The 15,809-nt window shown below is 42.8% G+C and overlaps 1 protein-coding gene across 30 annotated transcripts in view; it reads left to right on the top strand.

The window, feature by feature from the left end:
- The window catches only part of SEC31A (SEC31 homolog A, COPII coat complex component), a 68,881-nt gene that overhangs the window by 2,206 nt on the left and 50,866 nt on the right, over positions 1–15,809 (top strand). For 11 of the 30 annotated variants that reach the window (XR_014501808.1, XR_014501809.1, XM_083398213.1 and 8 more), the window contains exons 1-5: positions 6,123–6,393; positions 12,081–12,163; positions 13,743–13,866; positions 14,954–15,152; positions 15,261–15,356. Coding sequence is in view for 28 of the 30 variants with exons in the window: in XM_083398213.1 (XP_083254339.1) it covers positions 12,085–12,163; positions 13,743–13,866; positions 14,954–15,152; positions 15,261–15,356 (498 nt within the window). In the remaining 2 variants the exon portion in view is untranslated. Of the gene's footprint in view, positions 1–6,122; positions 6,394–12,080; positions 12,164–13,742; positions 13,867–14,953; positions 15,153–15,260; positions 15,357–15,809 lie in introns of those variants that run through there. The other 19 variants (XM_083398208.1, XM_083398207.1, XM_083398201.1 and 16 more) reach the window with 9 other exon arrangements.

Genomic DNA, 15,809 nt, shown 5'->3' with positions numbered 1-15,809 from the left:
TGCCTCGCAAGATGAAAAACTCGCAAGATGAAAGAGTTTTTATTTTTATTGTGTTTATTTTTCTTTTGCTTATTGTATGTAAAACTGAAAATGCAAAAATAAATTATAAAAATAAAAGAAGGCCTCTCGGGCCATGTCTAGAAAGTGTGGGATGAACAGAATAAAATCTGGAAAAAAGGAAAAGGGGAAATTATAAAAGTATAACTTTTGACCAATCTCTGTAAGACACATATTGTATACTGATCTTCCTTTTGTGTTGCTATAAATAAATAAATACTTTGACCTTCAATGAAGTCTTGTGGCTTGATTTCTATATTTGTGCTTAGGAAGCAGAACTAGCATTTTAAACTTTATTAAATAAATTTTACTAATATCCCAGCTGTGGAACTGGCAAATATGTTAGATGATGTATTCAAAGTACTTGGGAGAATCTGAAATAACATGTACGGTTGGGTGGTATCAAACAAAATGTTGTTAAAGTGTGGTATGATGGTACACAAGGACAGGGGGAAAGGAAAAACAAGTTCAGAATTCGTCAGGATGCAATGCTTTGCCCACCTGTGGATTCTGGATATTTTTTGTACTTTTACTTTCTATAAATATTTATTTCTTGGCAGATTTAAAGGCGGCCTGTTCAGAGAGCTTTCCACATGATACACAAATAGTATTGTAGATAAAAGGTAGCTAAAATCCACAATGTATATTGAAAAACAAGTATACATAAAACCATAATCCCAGTTACAATCATACAAATATTTGTATAACTAAATTATGGGACTGAGTAGGCTTGCTGAAACAATGTTTCAGCAGGGAACTGAACACTTGTGTTGGCCTAATCTTTGCAATTCAAGGTATTTGAAACTCACATCTGTGTAAGTAAAGAAGAGAAATGACTGCTTATTCTGCACTGAAAATGGATTCTGAGTAAATTTAGTGATTGGATAAGAGGGCAAGTCTCACAGATTGGTAAGCTTTGTGTCTTGTTTGTGGGGTTCCTCTAGGTTACTGTGGGAAATGGGATGCTAGACTCATGATTAGGTTCAAAATTGATGCCAAAGCTCCTAGTAAATGAGAACACCTTGTGGTGGCTTTTATATGAATTCTGGAGTAGCTATTTCAGAAGTCTATTCTAGCATGGGATCCTCTGAACTACCAACATTTCATGTAAATGGGAAAATGCAAGTGTCACTTGTCTGTTCCTGCTCAAGATTATATATGCAGCCTTAGGAAAAGGGTAAGAGTGAGACTCTCCTGTGCTAGTCATGTTTTAACAAGTTCAGTGCAACTTAAGTTTACATTCATGGACATAGGATTTCAGCCACAAGTGTGTCGGAAGTGTATCAGTGGCAAACTACTTAAAACAATAACACACTAGTCGGCAGTTAATTAGGCCTGCACACAAACCTTATATATCTGTCAGGATAGCAACCTCTCCCCTCCAACCCCATAAAATGCCTCACTAAAAGATAACTTTAATTATGTGCAGTGTGTGCAGACTCCAATGTACAGCTGCTGCACAGTGTTGGACTGAAGTTCAAACTCCTACTTGGGCAGGCCCCGAGCGGCCAAACCTAGTATATCAGATACTGCGATTCTAAATAAACATTAAAGTCCAGGGTCTTTAGCTGTGCCTGGCTGCCTTAATGGTCTGCTTATGGAATTCCCTGAGGCACTGACCTTCGAAAGCAGTGTTGGGCTAGGCCTTTGCCCCATTCAGCAGCTCTTTTCTAAACTAGCTGCAGTGGGGAAGTAATTGCACTCTGCACATATACAGAGGTTTTGATATACAGTATATACATCTATATAAAACGCCCATGAACACTCCCCATCACCTAGAGCAATGGTTCTCAAAGGGTGTGGCATGAGAGGATGGCAACTGTATAATATAATATTATACTGTATAATATAGTATCAAAATAATATTTTTGGATGTAAAACCAGGAACAGTATCCACACCTCTCAAGAGCATTGGCTATTCTAGAGTTCCCGATGACAGGGTTGTGAGTAGGGATCTCAACTCAGAAACAAAGGAAAGGCTTTGTGATAAGAGAAAATGAGTTTGTCTCAAATTAGACAGAATATAAATGAGATTACTAGGCAAAAGTGAGCTCACACCTCTTAGGGAATTTGTATACATATTTGAAGTACATAGTATTTAAGAGGCTCGTTTATATTTCAGGAATGATTCTTGTTCTTTATGTTGCTGCATCGCAGATCCGCTAAGTTCCCCGTTTCCCAGGGACAGTCCTGGATTTACAGAAGCCGTCACGGTTTCTGATTCTAATCCCAGAATGTCCCGATTTCCTTTAGGACGTCCCTAATTTTCACAGGAAAAACGTTGAAAGGTATGGAGTTATGCAGCCCCCGAGCAATCTGAAGGCAACTCTGTAGAGGGAAGTGTTTTAAGGTTTTGTGTTTTATTATATTTTTTATGGCTGCTGGAAGCTGCCCAGTGTGGCTGGCGTGTAAATATGATGATGATGATGATGATGATATCCCATGGCTCTTGAGCCATCGCCATGATGAGAGACTAGGATAGTCCTATTTTCAAATAAGAAATGTTGGAAGCTTTACCCCCCAGGGTCAATATTACAAAGCAGTTTTGTTCTGTGCTATAAATTGAGCACTGCTAGGAGTGGCTTCTATCAGAGTATATCCGGGTGGATAAAAATCAATGATTTTTTTTTGTTTAAATTGAATTTTTTAAATAAAATGCTTTTGGAGGAAAAATCTTTCTAAAGATAGCTTTCTATTTAAGTTACATTATAGTCCAAAGGCTATTCATCAGGAAATAAGGATTTGTTTTAAGTTTTTCATGTGTGCTAAAACTCAGTCTACGAGTGTTGGTTTTTAAAAATCATTTAACCACATTAGTTAACAACAGTTAACAAACATGGCTACATATATTATAATGTTATCATTTTAGTTAAATCTAAAATCCTTTAAATTATTATTAAGGAAATGATGTATTTTCTCCTTCCAATAAACTACAGCAGAAAAGTTTCCCAAATATAAAGTTAACTTATTAAACCCCACAATAATTTCATAATTATCTGTCCATGCATTTCTAATAGTATAACCAAATCAGTAACTTTTGATAGAACTGAAAATTTATTATTCCAAAAATGAAACCTTCCTGTGGTTGTAAATATGAAGATTATACCAGCAAGAATGAGTCCTCCTGTAAAAAAAGAGAGATTTGAATCAAGTCTTACTAACTAGTGATTTAAATCGATTTGATTTAAATCAAATCCACCCTATATATAAAAGTATGTAATATATACTTTAATATATAAGATTTGCTCGCGGCGAGCCGAGGGTATTTTATATATATATATACTCTGAGGGTGTTTATCTATCACTGTGTATATATGTATACGTACTGTATATATATATATATATATATGCTTTCGTAGATTTTCACGGGTACAGGAATGCAGGTTTTGGTGTCCTCGGGTGTCTTCCCGTGTAAAAGTTGGGGTGTCTAGGCGACGTTTCGACGAGGTCTCACTCGTCATCTTCAGGCTGGTGCTTTCGGCTTCTTGTTACTGGAACAGAGCAGGATCTCAGTGTTTGAGTTCCTATAAATACTGTTGAGGAGGTGTGGTGTATAGCCTCCAATGTTCTGGGCAGAGAGGAGGTTCCCAGGCTAGTGTGCCTTTTCTTCTTTTGTTCCTTAATTACTTGAGGGATATCTTGAGTGATTTCTTGAGTGATTTCCTGAATCCCACTTAGGTGGGTCATTAGGTGTGGATTAGTTGCTAAAGCCTTCGTGTCTTGAACTCTTGAACTTTGTGAAGAGTTTTTCTGAGAAGATGGCTGTACTGCACTTGGTTGTGCTCTGGCTTGGCTTCGTGTATAGGGGCGAGCTGTGGTTTTGTGGCCTGTGCCAGCCAGATCTGTGTAGGGATTGCAGGGGGGTGCAGCATCCGGAGGTGCCACCCTGGTTTGGCTACTGGATGGTGTCTGTAATTTATCTGTGGAGAGGGTCTGGGTTTGGGTCTGGTGTGGTTGATTGGTGATGGCGTTCTGTGTGCCTCTGGATCTGGTGTCAGATTTTGTGGGGAGGGCTAATTTCCAGATGTCTGGCAAGCGGGATGTGTCGTCACGCTTGTTTATGTTGTGAGGGTGTTTCTCTATCTCGATGGCTTCCATGATTATTCTCTTGTGGTGATGTTCCATGTTAAAGAGCAATTTGGAATCTGCAAAATTAATTTCGTGTCCTGTTTCTTTCATGTGTTGGAAAAGAGAGGAAGTTTTTTCTTCTTTTTTGACGGCATTCTTGTGTTCTGCGATACGTGCATTTATTCGTCTGTTTGTTTGTCCAATGTACGTGGCTGGGCAGACTTTGCAGGGTATTTCATAGACCCCTTGGTTTTCCAACTGAATTTTATCCTTGGGGTTTCTGAGGATATTGGCTATTTTTTGGTTGGTGCAAAAGGCTGTTTTGATATTGTGTTTATGGAGGATTTTGCTAATTTTATCTGTAGTGCCCTTGATATAAGGAAGGAGGGCTATGCCATTGTTTTCTTCTGTGTCTTGGTTTTTGGGGGGTGTTTCTTTTTGGATTAGCTTCGTAACCCTGTTTTGCTGGTATCCATTGGCAATTAACACATTTGAGAGATTCTGTAACTCAGTTGTCAAGTGGTCTTCGTCAGCCAGGCGTTTGGTTCTGGAGATGAGAGTCTTGGCTACGGAGTTTATTTGTGCAGGGTGGTGGTGTGATTGTGCATGTAAGTAGCGGTTGGTGTGTGTTTTTTTCCGGTAGATAGTGTGTCCTAGGGAGCCATCAGGTTTTTTGTAGATTAGGACGTCAAGGAAGGGAAGTTGGTTGTTGGCTTCTATTTCCATAGTGAATTGTATTTTGGGGTGTAGGCTGTTGAGATGTGTGAGGAAGCTATCCAGTTTTTCCTTCCCGTGTGGCCAAATTACAAAGGTGTCGTCAACATATCTGAGCCAAAGTTTGGGTTTGTGTTCTGACTTGTCTAAAGCATTGGTTTCAAAGTGTTCCATGTACAGGTTAGCGATGACCGGTGAGAGGGGTGATCCCATAGGTGCTCCTTCTATCTGTTTGTATCTTTGTCCATTGTGGATGAAGTACGTGTTGGTTAGGCAGTGGTTGGTCAGGTCCAAGATGTATTCGGGGGGATTGTATTTGTTTTGAATGGCTGTCAAGGCTTCATTAATGGGCACTTGTGTGAAGAGAGATACAACATCGATCACCAATCAACCACACCAGACCCAAACCCAGACCCTCTCCACAGATAAATTACAGACACCATCCAGTAGCCAAACCAGGGTGGCACCTCCGGATGCTGCACCCCCCTGCAATCCCTACACAGATCTGGCTGGCACAGGCCACAAAACCACAGCTCGCCCCTATACACGAAGCCAAGCCAGAGCACAACCAAGTGCAGTACAGCCATCTTCTCAGAAAAACTCTTCACAAAGTTCAAGAGTTCAAGACACGAAGGCTTTAGCAACTAATCCACACCTAATGACCCACCTAAGTGGGATTCAGGAAATCACTCAAGAAATCACTCAAGATATCCCTCAAGTAATTAAGGAACAAAAGAAGAAAAGGCACACTAGCCTGGGAACCTCCTCTCTGCCCAGAACATTGGAGGCTATACACCACACCTCCTCAACAGTATTTATAGGAACTCAAACACTGAGATCCTGCTCTGTTCCAGTAACAAGAAGCCGAAAGCACCAGCCTGAAGATGACGAGTGAGACCTCGTCGAAACGTCGCCTAGACACCCCAACTTTTACACGGGAAGACACCCGAGGACACCAAAACCTGCATATATATATATATATATATATATATATATATATATACACACACACACATACATTTTATATATATATATATATATATATATATATATATATATATATATATATATATAATGTATGTGTGTCTATATATATATATACACACACACACACACACACACACAGAGAGAGAGAGACACATACACACACACACACACACACACCCTCAGAGTGTGTGTATATATATTTATATATATAAACCCTCGGCTTGCCGCGAACAAATCTTTATTCCGAAAGCCAGTGCAGAAACTTGGAGCCCCTCCGGCCTAGCCGAGGGTCGGCGCGCGTCCACCGTGGCGGCTTCTCCCCTCAGAGGCGGCGGCGTGGCGAGCGGCCCTTCGCCGGCTTCCCCCTCCTCCTCTTCCTCCCTCTCCCCGGCAGGCCCAGCCCCAGCGGCGGGCGGGTGCCACTTCGTCCCGGAAGCCGGCGGCATGGAGGCGGTGCTCCGGCTGCCACGTTGAAGCCCGAGCGGCTTGGAGCTTGGGGCCCTGCGGGCGGAGGAGGAGGCCGCAGCCCAGCCTTGACTTTCCTGGCCGAGGGAGACCGGCGAGCAGGTGAGGAGGAGACCGAAGGGCGGGCGGCAGCGGCGGCGGCGGGCTGGGGGTCCCAGCCGGGCTTCCCTTTAAACTCGGCCCAGCCCTCGTTTGGCGCCGCATCCTGGCGACTCGTCTTTCCTAGGATTGCAGCCATTAACTTGGCGTTGCGAAGCGGCCGAGAAATGGGGCGAGGGATCCACATCGCCCACCCTCCTCGTTTATTTATTTTTTTGCAAAAAGCGGGGGCTCCCGGTTTAGGCGTGGTGCTTTTAAACAAGAGGCTTCCCCCTCCCCACTTTTTCGGAGATGCAAATGCATAATGGGATTTGGTCCTGCTTGCATTTTTAGCACTGCGGCCCTTTTGTTGCATCGGCTTGGGGGGCGTCTGGCTGAGCACCTTTGCTCCCCCCTCAAGGGAGCATTGGGTTTTCCAAACCCTTCGGGGATCGACCCGAGTTTAGCCTTTCCAGGCCTTTCCCCTGTCTTGTTTCTAGGCATGCACAAGTTTTGGCTTGGAGAAATAGCATATCAGCAAAATCATACTGTTGCATCAATATTTTTTTGCATTCATACACCTGAAGGAGCTGCTGCTCCCTTCCCTAGTTCCATACTTGAAAATTAGGATCCTGGCTTCAACAGCTAAGCACGCATTGAAATATTGCAGGCTTTTCCAACTTCCAAGAGACTGCGATCTACTCCCACTATAAAAAACTGGCAGTGATCAACCCACTGCATTGACCAAAGTCGTTGAGCTTATTTTGGGAAGTCAAAGATTTTTGAGCTTTTAGGGGAAATCTAAGTTAGGGAAATCAAAGGGGGTGAGGTGGGGGTTGGCTACCCCTGAAATATTGCATAAAGTGCCATCTTCTACAGCTAGTGTACCATGATAAAGACCTTCAGATTTAAGTTTTAGCCTATTTTCCGATTGTCTTGAAATACATACTGGAAGCTGAAGTTGATTATTGTGTTTAAAATCTCTCAGCGATCTTGATCGTGTCACTGATATTTTCTACCCAGAAGAGTTTTCCTACTGTTTGTACACAAAGTGGCACTTTCCTAGTGTTTTGTACACAAAGTGGCAGTTTTATTCAGGGCCACTTAATTTAGAATATCTACCACCCTTGGAGGGCACACCAAAGATAAGGCTAGAGATCTAATGGCAAAATGTTAATTTCTACCTGCAGTGAATTTTGGAAAGTTGTTTTTCTGTATGAGTTTGGACATCTTTTATGATACAGTATTGTAATCAAATTTTGCACAGTGGTTCCTGGCTCAAGCAGCATGTTCTCATCTGTGTTTGGATACAGTAGGATACCATTTTGAATCAAGATGGTGGGCTGAACCTTTCAAAGCTGCAGTTTTTTGGATATGGGGCTGCTGGTAATATCACAGATATACACACATTTCAGTGTTAAGTTGTTGAATGGCAGACCGTAATGTCTGTTAATACAAAAATTAGGAGTCTTGTTAGTTTTGGATTAATTACCATGGAACGACAAGAGTGTAAGCTTTTGTATTTGCAGTTGGTAGCAAGAGGGTTTGCATGCAGACTTGTATATTCTTAGGAAAGATCTGCTTCTTAACCATGGTGGCTTATCAGTGATCTTCAGCTGGTAAATTGGGATCCGTACTGAATTGCAAGCCTGAGCTAGGTTGGGTCACAACAGCAGTGTTACCGCCATACAAATAGATGATTAAAAATTAACAAATGGGTTCCCAAATGCATGTTTGGATTAAAGGCAGGTTCCAAGTCTGCAAAGTTTGAAGACTACAGATTTCAAGAGATACCAGTTAGGATTAAGTAACCTTGGGTCCCTTTTTCCTATTAATCTCTCTTAATGAGAGGCAGCACTTCCTTTGGTGCTGTGTTAGTATCAAAGGTTACAGTGCCAAAGTAATAGCTTTCTTTGTAGCTGGACACCGTGGAAGGTTGTAAACTCCTATGTATCTCTAGGACTAGCAGGAGACAGGGCTGCAGTGACACTTTGAAAGTTCAGTACAGTGGTGCCCCGCAAGACGAATGCCTCGCAAGACGGAAAACCCGCAAGACGAAAGGGTTTTCCGTTTTCAGAGGCGCTTTGCAAGACTAATTTCCCTATGGGCTTGCTTCGCAAGACGAAAATGTCTTGCGATTTTTGAGGTTTTTTTTCGCTCCCCAACCCCTTTTTCTAAAGCGCTAAGCTGCTAATAGCCTTTTAGCAGCTAAACCGCTAATCCCTTAAGCCTTTAATAGCCATTAATAGCCCTTAAACTGTCAATAGCGCTAATAGCGCTAATTCGCTAATGGGCTTGCTTCACAAGACGAAAAAACCACAAGACGAAAAGACTCGCGGAACGGATTCTTTTCGTCTTGCGAGGCACCACTGTAATGGAAATATCTCTCCCTTACTGTATTATTTTTCTGAATTCTTTGGAAGACTTGCAATTTGTCCAGCACTAAGCGAACAAAAGTAATATGTTATTTTTTTATTGTCTTTATACACCATCCTTCCTCCAAAGAGCTCAAGGTAGTGGGCATGGTTCTTGCCTTCCCCACTTTATTCTAACAACAAGCCTGTGAGGTAGTTTAGGCTGCTCACCCAGTGATCTTCATGACTGAATGGGGATTTGAACCCTGGCCTGTCATAATCTAACACCCAAATAAAGGCAGAATACTGGCTGTCCATGCACAAGCTGAAGAAGAAGTGGGCATGTGCAGAATTAGGAACAGTCACTATTAAAGAAAAGTGAATATTTAAGATGCTATGGTCGCTTCCAAATGATATTTCTTTATTGGCTCCAGATCAACTTCCATTTTCATTGTATACACTACTGCTGCAGCTCACACCTAGATTCCTATTGCATGATTTGTTGAAAATTCTCCATTTCAGGAAGTGTGACTTTAAAAGCTGTACGGTACTTAAAATGAAGAAGTGGTGTGCTTAGCTGTTGCAGGATTGGTACCAGAGAACACATACAATATACACATAGCAACATATTGTATTGCCTCAACTTTTCTTAGTGTAAGAGTGCACAGGGTTTTGATAGATTACACACAACATGTAAGATGTTGAAACCAGCAGAAGTAGAGCAATGTCAGAAACACAGATATATAAGACAGTGCTACAATTCTATGATCTCAACTACATTGCTTGACTTTTAGCTTGCTCTTACAACAGTTCACTTGTCCCTTTGTGTAAGAAGGAGAAATTCATACAATGGAAATGGAATTAACTATGGACTGAGACAGAGGTTTTTAAACTGGCTCGATGGAGATGTCAGTTGCCAACTTTGTACCCAGGGAATATCTAACACTGAGCGAGAGATTAGCCTGTGTTGTTCTTTTAAAAACAATCACAGAGAACAGCATTGGTACACAGTATTGAAAAGGCACTGGTAGTGAAAAGCAAGGGAAAATAAACAGTTTGTTCACTAGGTACCAAGAAGACCACAACATGGGCACTAGATGAGCCTCTGTGGTTAGAGCATTTCACAGTTGGGGTACAGTCACTTCAGTTTCCTTGCTATGGAAAGAGGCTGTTGCTGAGACTACATTCACACAAGATGTAGCTTCTTAAAATATCGAGTAGGGAGACTCAGCATTGATGATATCAGTTTGAGCAGTTGGCAAATAATCCTCGAAAGTACTTTCTGAGAGATGCTTATCTGAAAGTTTTGCGGTACTTTCTGTTTTACACTTTCTTCTTTTAGCTTGTTTCTAGTTCTAATTAAAGCTTTTGTGGCATGATCACATAGTTCCAGTTTAAGGTTTTAGTTAAAGCGTTTTAAGAGGAAGCTGTGGTTGGAACAAAATTCTGGGCAGTTGGCCATCGGAGTGAGGGCCACGTTGTCCTTTTCGCTGGCACTTAGGTGGAGGTCTGGAGGTAGAATTTTGGATAATGGTATTCCAGAACTTGATTGCAGTTTCTTCTTATAAATGAGTGCATGCCAGCATTCTATAGAATCATAGTGTTGAAAGGGACCATGAGGGTCATCTTAATCCAACCCCCTTCGGTGCAGAAATCTCAACTAAAGCATCCATCTCCGGTGGTCACCCAACCTCTGCTTAAAAACCTCCAGCTAAGGGAGAGTCCACAACCTCCCAAGGGAGTCTGTTCCACTATCAAACAGCTCTTAACTCTCAGAAGGTTCTTCCTGAAGTTTAAGTCAAAATCCCCTTTCTCATACAGGTGTCTCCCCGCTTATGCAGGGGTTACATTCACAGAACAGGTTACATTAACAAAAACCTTTATTTACAGTGTTTTAGTGCTCATTTGATGTTGCATTGTGTCACCTGGCACTGCCACCAGAAGGAAAGTGCAAGCTCTTGCTTCCGCCTTTGCTTAACTACAGTTTAGCATTCTATCTGAACCTTGTTGTTGTTGTTTAGTCGTTTAGTCGTGTCCGACTCTTCGTGACCCCATGGACCAGAGCACGCCAGGCACTCCTGTCTTCCACTGCCTCCCGCAGTTTGGTCAGACTCATGTTTGTAGCTTCCAGAACACTGTCCAACCATCTCGTCCTCTGTCGTCCCCTTCTTCTTGTGCCCTCCATCTTTCCCAACATCAGGGTCTTTTCCAGGGAGTCTTCTCTTCTTATGAGGTGGCCAAAGTACTGGAGCCTCAGCTTTAGGATCTATCCTTCCAGTGAGCACTCAGGGCTGATTTCCTTCAGAATGGATAGGCTTGCAGTCTTCTTGCAGTCCATGGGACTCTCAAGAGTCTCCTCCAGCACCATAGTTCAAAAGCATCAATTCTTCGGCGATCAGCCTTCTATCTGAACCTTAAACTGTGGTTAATCTTAACTATGGTTTGTTGAAACAAGCTAGCTTCATAAACCATGGTTTCTACTCAACTGGTTTCAAAGAAGCCATAACCAACCACAATTTGTTTGGCAGCTTGCTGCTAATCAAAAACGAATAGGAAAACATCACTGTCAGTTTCATATATAGAGCTTCAGAGCCACATGCCCTGTTGGTATTGAGCCATGCAAGAATTTCTGGTTTTGAATGAAGCTGTTTGTGAGGAGGACAGCAAAGAAATATCATTCATACCAGAGTGCCATGTGAGGATTAGGTGTGTTTGTTTATTTATGAGTTACGTTATAGCCTTCAGTTTAGACAGTTTTCTCAGTCTTTGCTTACTCCAGACCCAACTTGACTTTGGGCCAGAGCAGTTGGAACAGAATATGAACTCTCTGGGAAGAGCATTCCACAAGCGAGGAGCCACCACTGTGGTCTACTGATTTAAACTCATCTAGGATTTCTTTTCTTAGCACAGTCATACCTTGTGTTATGTTTGCTTCACGTTACGGCTTTTCAGGTTACGAACACGGCAAACCCGGAAGTGTTTACTTCCGGGTCTACCATACGCACAGAAGTGATCTGCATGCATGCACAGAAGCGATCTGTGTGCTTTGCGCATGCGCAGAAACAATCTATTGTGCACGCGCTGTAGCAGCACTCTACTTACGGAGTTTCCGGGGTGCGAATGGCACCCCAAAACAGATCGTGTTAGTAAGTAGAGGTACCACTGTATTGGTGAATATTCTGAAGACTACTTTGACGCAAACATGGACTTTATTTTTTATTCTTCCAATCAGAAGGATTTAAATATTGCCTCCTCCGAACAGTTTTGGGTTAAGAGCAGAGTGTGTGAAGTCTTCATTTTTGTCCAGTTTCTCACCTTCTCCTGTAGTGATGCTGTCTGTGTATTATACTCTCTCAGCAGGATGAAGCTAAAAGAGATAGACCGTACTGCCATGCAGGCATGGAGTCCATCTCACCATCACCCCATCTACTTGGCTACTGGTGAGTTGTTATTTCATTGCAATGTGAAAATATCATGTGTTGGATCCAGAGGTCCCATGAGCAGAACTCTCCTCTGCAAGTCGTAGAACCCCTGCCCTTCGTGGATGGGGGCACTCTAGAGCCAGCCTTTCGGCTTCAGTTGAAGCTCCCAGCTGAGGAAAATCTCAGTCACCTGGTCATTTAGAAATCTGATACTAGCATGCTTACATCTGAAATATTAATTCAGATGTCTGCAGACATGGCACTTTAGTTCTGATGCCAGCCACTTAGGGATTTTGAGCGCTTTTTGAGCCCTCATTAAAATATTGTTCTTCTGAATGCTGAAAGATGGTGAGAATAGCATGCAGAAAAAAATAAAAATCACATCCCAAAAAAGAAAAGGTTTACCTGTAAATCAAAGCCCTTGCCTGTATTTGCTTGGGGCTTTTGTTCTGGCTTTTTAAAGTTGATGTAGTTGTTACTTATTAGACTTGTTAATAAGACCTACATTGGCTCCCAGTACGTTTCCGAGCACAATTCAAAGTGCTGGTGTTGACCTTTAAAGCCCTAAATGGCCTCGGCCCAGTATACCTGTAGGAGCGTTTCCACCCCCATCGTTCTGCCCGGACGCTGAGGTCCAGCGCCGAGGGCCTTCTGGCGGTTCCCTCATTGCGAGAAGCAAAGCTACAGGGAACCAGGCAGAGGGCCTTCTCAGTAGTGGCGCCCGCCCTGTGGAACGCCCTCCCATCAGATGTCAAAGCGATAAATAACTACCTGACATTTAGAAGACATCTTAAGGCAGCCCTGTTCAGGGAAGTTTTTAATCTGTGATATTTTACTGTATTTTTTGTTTCTATGGAAGCAGCCCAGAGTGGCTGGGGAGGCCCAGCCAGATGGGCGGGGTACAAATAATAATAATAATAATAAAATGGGGACCAAAGGTCTCCAAATAACAACACTTAGCTTGAACTTGCGCTAAATGTGAATTTGAGATTTGCTTTGCTGGATGAGACCAACATCCATCTGTGTTCATCTTCTCAACAGCAGCTGGTATCTCTGTGTATTCATAAGCTCATCATGAAGGCAACAGCCTTAGTCTCCAGTTTAGCCCTAGCAGCTGGTATTTAGAGGTACATTGTGCCTCTGTACATATCAAATCCAGTTATCTTTCATAGCTATTGAATCAGACTCCTAGATATGTAAACCTGTTTAGTTCATTGAACTGTGCTCTGTGTGGCTCAAACCCAGTTAAGTGTGCCCAGGATTGCAGACTTAATAGAGTCAGTGGGCTTGTGCAGGGCTTCAGCACCACACTATACAGTGGGGCACTAAAATCCTTTCTTTTCCCTGGCAATTCCCAGCGTTATTAAGGGCAAGAGAAATTCCACAACTGGTGTATAAAAAGGGAGGTTTTGTAATGTCACAAACAGCAAAAAGATTCAAAATCTGATGAGGATGTGTGTTGCGTGTTTCAAAAATAGTTTTTTAAAAACAGTATTCGGTTTTATCTCTTCCCTTAAGTGTGCCAAGGTTGTTTTGGGCTTCCCAAGTGTTATGTTTACAGTACATCAGTAGTAAGGCATTCCACATGTCTCTGCAGGTACATCTGCTCAGCAGTTAGATGCAAGCTTCAGTACCAGTGCTTCCCTGGAAATATTTGAACTTGACCTGACTGACCCATCGCTGGATATGAAGTCCTGTGCTACTTTCTCATCCACTCATAGGTATGTGCAGACTTTAAAAACTGTCTATCTGCTTATGTAAATGAAAAGCTCGGGATGTGAGCATTAGCAATCAAAGGGGCACAGCTTTTAAGAGCTGGAGGTTTTTTTTTTCTCCTGATAGTTTATGCCATGATAAACCAGCTCTCGCCAAACTGGTGCCCTCTAAATGTTTTGGACTGCGGTTCCCATCAGTCTCTCCTGTCCAAGTTTGTTAGTGGCTTTACATCCAGCCCCAAGGTCCTTTGCCCACTAGAAAGCACACAGCTTCATTGTCATGCCACTGTGCATTTGGGCATAATTCAGCCATGTCTGACTCTCCATGGTGCTGCAGCAGAGAGAGAGAGCCCTACACAGAGCTGAGCCTTACTGTGTCTCCAGTACTTGCTGGTCCCTGGAGGTGAGAGGGAGAAAGAAGATGTTAGCGAAAGCAACATGCTTAGGCGTATTCGCAGTTGGGTCAGGAGTAGCTTGACTGTACTGCTCTGGCTGGCTCTGCCCTCTCTCTCAGCTCCATGGCTTCCTAAGCACAGAGGCCACAACAGGGTTCATATCAATTTCTGGATTCAAACCCCCTTTGGCTGTAGTCTTTCAAGACCTGGAGGGCCAATTTCCTTATTCCTGGGCTGTAGATCCTATGTTCCTATGATGTGCCAAGGCTCCTGGCCCCGCAGAAAAGCCCTGAATGGTGGCCTTTATTTGTAAAGGCGGCCATGAATTCCTTCCTTGCTGCTATTGCATTTCCTTCTCCTAGAACTACAATTGCCCTGAGTGTACGTTCAGCTAATGGGAATAATTCTACCTGTTTACTGCTTCAGCAGCACTTGTGCTGAGCTAATAATGGCTGCTTCTCAGGACAAAGTGGCTTGGGTGGTGTCCATAGATGCAAAAGACTATGCTCCTCCTCCTGTTGATTTTGAACAGAGTCCATGAATCTTTCATGGCCGATTTAATGTCGTTGGAGGTGTCTGGCTTGGTTACTTAAGACCGTTTTATTGAATTACTTTGCACTGAATACAAAGTCCTGGGCTTGAGGGGTCTTTGGCCTGATCCAGCAGACCTCTTCTCACGTTCTTACATCGTTTTGCAGGTATCACAAACTGATATGGGGTCCTCACAGAATGGCATCTGATGGGGATCTTTCGGGGGTACTCATTGCCGGCGGCGAAAACGGAAACATCATTTTGTATGACCCAGCTAAAATATTGGCAGGGGAAGAGGAAGTTGTGATTGCGCAGAAAGACAAGCACACGGGGCCTGTTAGAGCTCTGGATGTCAACCTCTTCCAGGTTAGATCTTTCTTTCTGCACATTAATCATAGGGCCTAATATAGCAGCACTTGAGATGATATTCAGTCCTTATTGCATGGACCTGATTGTGTGTTCTCCGTTTTATAGACAAACCTAGTTGCCTCTGGTGCAAATGAGTCTGAGATCTACATATGGGACTTGAACAATTTTGCAACACCTATGACTCCAGGAGCCAAGACTCAGGTACAAGACACATATTTTGTCCAGGTCTTAAATCCATTTGATTGGTTGGTGAGAGAATGAGGCAATTGTCATCTTACAATCTGTTTATGATATGGGATGTGGAGCCTGTGGTCCCCCAGGCATCCTCAAACTCAAACTTCCATCAGCCCCTGCTAGTGGGGCCAATGGTCAAGCGATGGAGGTTGGATGTCCAGTTACATTTGGAGATTTACAGGTTCTCATCCCCTACTTAAGATCCTTTTGGTGGAAGGGAGCATTTAGAATCCTGTAAAGCTTTTTGAGAAACCTGTAATTGTGTGATGATACATCCTTCTGAAAAGTGCTTGGAGATTGTAGAGATGAATGAATTAACCGTGAAACTTAGGGCAGCTGGCTGCTTTATTGAGTAAATGACAGGCTAAAATTATTACTGATTGATGTGTATGTAAACGTGAATTGAGCCTCAGGTACAAC

The sequence above is a fragment of the Podarcis tiliguerta genome, assembly GCF_965153285.1.
Source record: "Podarcis tiliguerta genome assembly, chromosome: 9".
Classification (NCBI taxonomy): domain Eukaryota; kingdom Metazoa; phylum Chordata; class Lepidosauria; order Squamata; family Lacertidae; genus Podarcis; species Podarcis tiliguerta.
This window is presented reverse-complemented; position numbering and strand designations above follow the sequence as displayed.